General features: G+C 43.5%; 1 protein-coding gene across 1 annotated transcript; it reads left to right on the top strand. All coding sequences in view use genetic code 11, as the record gives it.

Annotated features, from left to right (window-relative positions):
• Window positions 1-1,529: 1,529 nt before the first annotated feature.
• On the top strand, window positions 1,530-2,471 carry EGR_09135 (hypothetical protein; the record flags this gene model as incomplete). Its single annotated transcript, XM_024498384.1, has 3 exons — window positions 1,530-1,556; window positions 1,883-2,115; window positions 2,282-2,471. The coding sequence occupies 3 exons, from the start codon at window positions 1,530-1,532 to the stop codon at window positions 2,469-2,471; spliced, it is 450 nt and encodes a 149-aa protein (XP_024347206.1).
• Window positions 2,472-3,314: the final 843 nt, after the last annotated feature.

Below are 3,314 nucleotides of genomic sequence, written 5' to 3'. Positions count from 1 at the left end.
GATGGTAACCGTGGGTACAATCTAACACGAGTATTGAGTATCACGACCTCTGATCGCCTTTGACCATCACCGAAGGGCTAAGTGGTACACTAAGTTAGAGGAAAGTCGTGATGAATGACGCTAGAGGCTTCTGAAGTTCGATGGGTGCATCATTTCATGCCGGAGTCAGGACAACCACAAAAGAGATCAAAGTGGGTCAAAATCGGTGAAGTATATCGAATAGGGGAAAGCCAATCTCTCTCCATAAAAGTGGCTTCTTCCAATTCAAATAAAATTAAGGGTCCCGGCTTGACTCGAACGCCCATTTTACTTCACTAAGGTGTAACAAAATCCTAAGGCAGGGATAAGAATAGTGTTGACATACAAAGCTGTGTAGATGAAGTGATACTGCGTATTAGAGGTGACTCGATTTGAGCACTCCAAAAAACCTCCAAGGTCATCTCATTCACACATACACACACACACACACACACACACACACACAAGTATAAGGTGTAATTTGTCAAGCCTGTCTTAAGGAGACGCACTTCTCTACGATGGTGCGATGCGAGGCGACGTCTGTGTGTGTGTGGGTGTGCCTGCTGTCTGAGTCCACCCGATGTAGTTGATGTTTTGATGAGTCGGCATGGATGAAATCCCAATCGTTCAAACACACTTTGAGGTGACGTCGGTTAATATGAAATCGACACTGCGTTCCCTCTCCCGTGGGAGACCCGATGGAGATGCTCACCTGTGAAAAAGAAGCTCATTTGCATTGATTTGTTAATCCTACAGAGAAATTGTAGGATCAGCTTACTTTATTTGTGAAGCAAAAACTTTTTTGATTGTTTTTAACCCGGTATTTTCTTCATTCAGGCCTTCAGAGTGGCAAGCCTGCTTTAGGTATGAAATGTCGCATAAGAGATAAATCTTTTTTTACATCCAACTAACAGTGCAAAACGGGTAGTTGTTTTTGTTTTCACTTTGCATTTTAAGTACGCTGGCTTTTTAATCTTTTAGCAAACTTTGGGCCTGTCATTTCTCCTCTGCCTACATGGAATGCCACACCGTTTAAAGTCTTCGAGGGCATCTAGGCGCTACAGCGTGGGCAAGTAGAACACACCTAAGACTAAGGCTCCATAAACTCTTTTCGGTAAAAAAGTAGGAAAACTTGTTAGGACAGCCTGTATTTGACAATTTGACACCAAATAACTGACCAATCAGAAACGCGCATTCTTTTATTGCTCTGGATCTGACCTGCAGACGTTCTACTGCTTACGTCGGTCTTTATGAGGTATAGTATAGGACTGCGTACAAGACCTGACGGAGATTACCTTTTGTGTACCAGTCAAGCAGCCTATTTGGGGGCTTTTTATCCAGAGTAATGGGAAGGTGTGACAATAAATAGCACAAAAAATCGAGCAAATTTGCTGGTCTTTAGATATTGTTTCTTGCGAATTTAGCGAATCAATGTCATGTCTTGTTAGTTTAGATGTATGATTTGTTCCCATGTGCTCTTTTACTTTGGTTGGTTTAATAAAGGGGAGATGATGGTCAAAAAGTTGGCACAGTTTCCGGTAAGTTGTAACTGTAGAATGCATGCATAGCAATACCATGATGCAATTCTGTCTCTCCGTCCGTACGGTACACTTTTTTGGCCTCTTCGTCGCCTTCCCACCTGGTGGGGTCCTCATCTTGTAAGATGTTCAGTCAACCGAATGGAGGCAAGTTCACTGAAAACCATTGAACCCAGTCTAGAAATTGCGGAAACCACTATTCGAATTTATACGGGAGCAGTTGAAGACAGTGATGTTTGTGGTGGAAGAAATTGTCGGCCAAAAAGTACTTGTGTTCCTTTAATTCTGATGAAGAGCTACTTAGACGTAAATGTTGCATCATACAGAGGAACACACTCCTCCTCCGCCTCCTTTTGTCTACATCACCAACCACGGAAACAATTGATGTATGGCACCACGGAACCAAATCACTGCCTAATCACGTGTCTGGAAGTGTGCTGAAAGCTGTGCCTGAGGCGACTGAGGAAACAATCGGTGGAAAACAACATCAAGTGGCAATTATGAAGCAACGGTGGAGGCTATTAAGCGACAACATCAGGCAAGAACCTTCGCTTTGCAGGTAGGTCACATCCAAATGACATGCGTTAAGCAACAGGTAACAGCAAGATCGAAGGAGCCTACGTTCTGTAGTTCTTTTCTTTCGCATACCTTCATGAAAAACGTCGCGTTTGGACGCCTTCCTGACACGTTATGCCGTGGTACGTGACCTTCGTACCTTCTTCCAGTGTTGGTTCAACAAGGGATGGTGTAGTTGTTTATCCTTTACCCACCTGCCCGCCCACCACACCTACTTCGCAAATCACTCCTCAATTCGCCGAGACGTGTAACCACCGCACAGCATGTCTGTGGGGGTGTTTTGTGTGGCGTACTGCAGACACATCAATCGGTGGGGATGGTTCGCTTGCTAAAGCTTAGACAAGCCTTAGGGTCGGAGTCTATCCTTGTGATAAAACCACTTTAATTGACGTCTGCCAAGCTAAAAATTAGTCGGTTCTCCTGAGGTTGTGCAAAATTAGCTGAAAACACTTCATTCTCCCTTGCTGGCTATTTAGTCACACTTGGCAATGACGTGGGTGTCGAAAACAGACGCGTTTCTGACCGTCTTTTTGATGACATCCACAGCAGTCACTTTTGCTTTGTGGACTTCTTTTGCAGGATGCAAACACCGAAATGTAGGATTGGTGCCCATCCACATCATTCCGCTCACTCCTTCCACCAATGCGACGTGGTGGGTCGCTTCGATGGATAAGGGAGCTGGTACATCTCCGAAAGAACGTGATAGTAAACAATGCCCGAATAGCGCCAGCAAAAACTGTGTAGTTAAAAATGATGGTAAAACAAATACCATTTTGTCAGAAAATACAAGAATTATCTTGAGAGGCAGGATTAGTAGAATCCAGGCAGCATAAACATCCCTCTGGGATATTCACATGAGCGTTTCAAGGGGAAGGCGGGTTAGCCTCCTCCACTAACTGGCCTTCATTTCATATAAACAACAAAAATGTGCCATGTTCTTTAAATCATCCCAAGCTTATTTTTTTATTTAAAGTTCACTCGCAGACATGGGACATAAAGTGTAAACATCGCGATGGCACTGACGCACAATCCAGACGCTGTTTCCATATATTTAAGAAGCAGTTAAGTATTTTCTGAATCTAGGGGAAGATTTGTGCGGTTTTTGTAATAAAAAAATTGCAGAAGGATTTGGGCTTTGGACTGTCTTATCTAGTTGAAATGTAATTGGTCATTAAAAGAGAT

Source organism: Echinococcus granulosus (assembly GCF_000524195.1).
Source record: "Echinococcus granulosus chromosome Unknown EG_S00133, whole genome shotgun sequence".
NCBI classification, from domain to species: domain Eukaryota; kingdom Metazoa; phylum Platyhelminthes; class Cestoda; order Cyclophyllidea; family Taeniidae; genus Echinococcus; species Echinococcus granulosus.
This window is presented reverse-complemented; position numbering and strand designations above follow the sequence as displayed.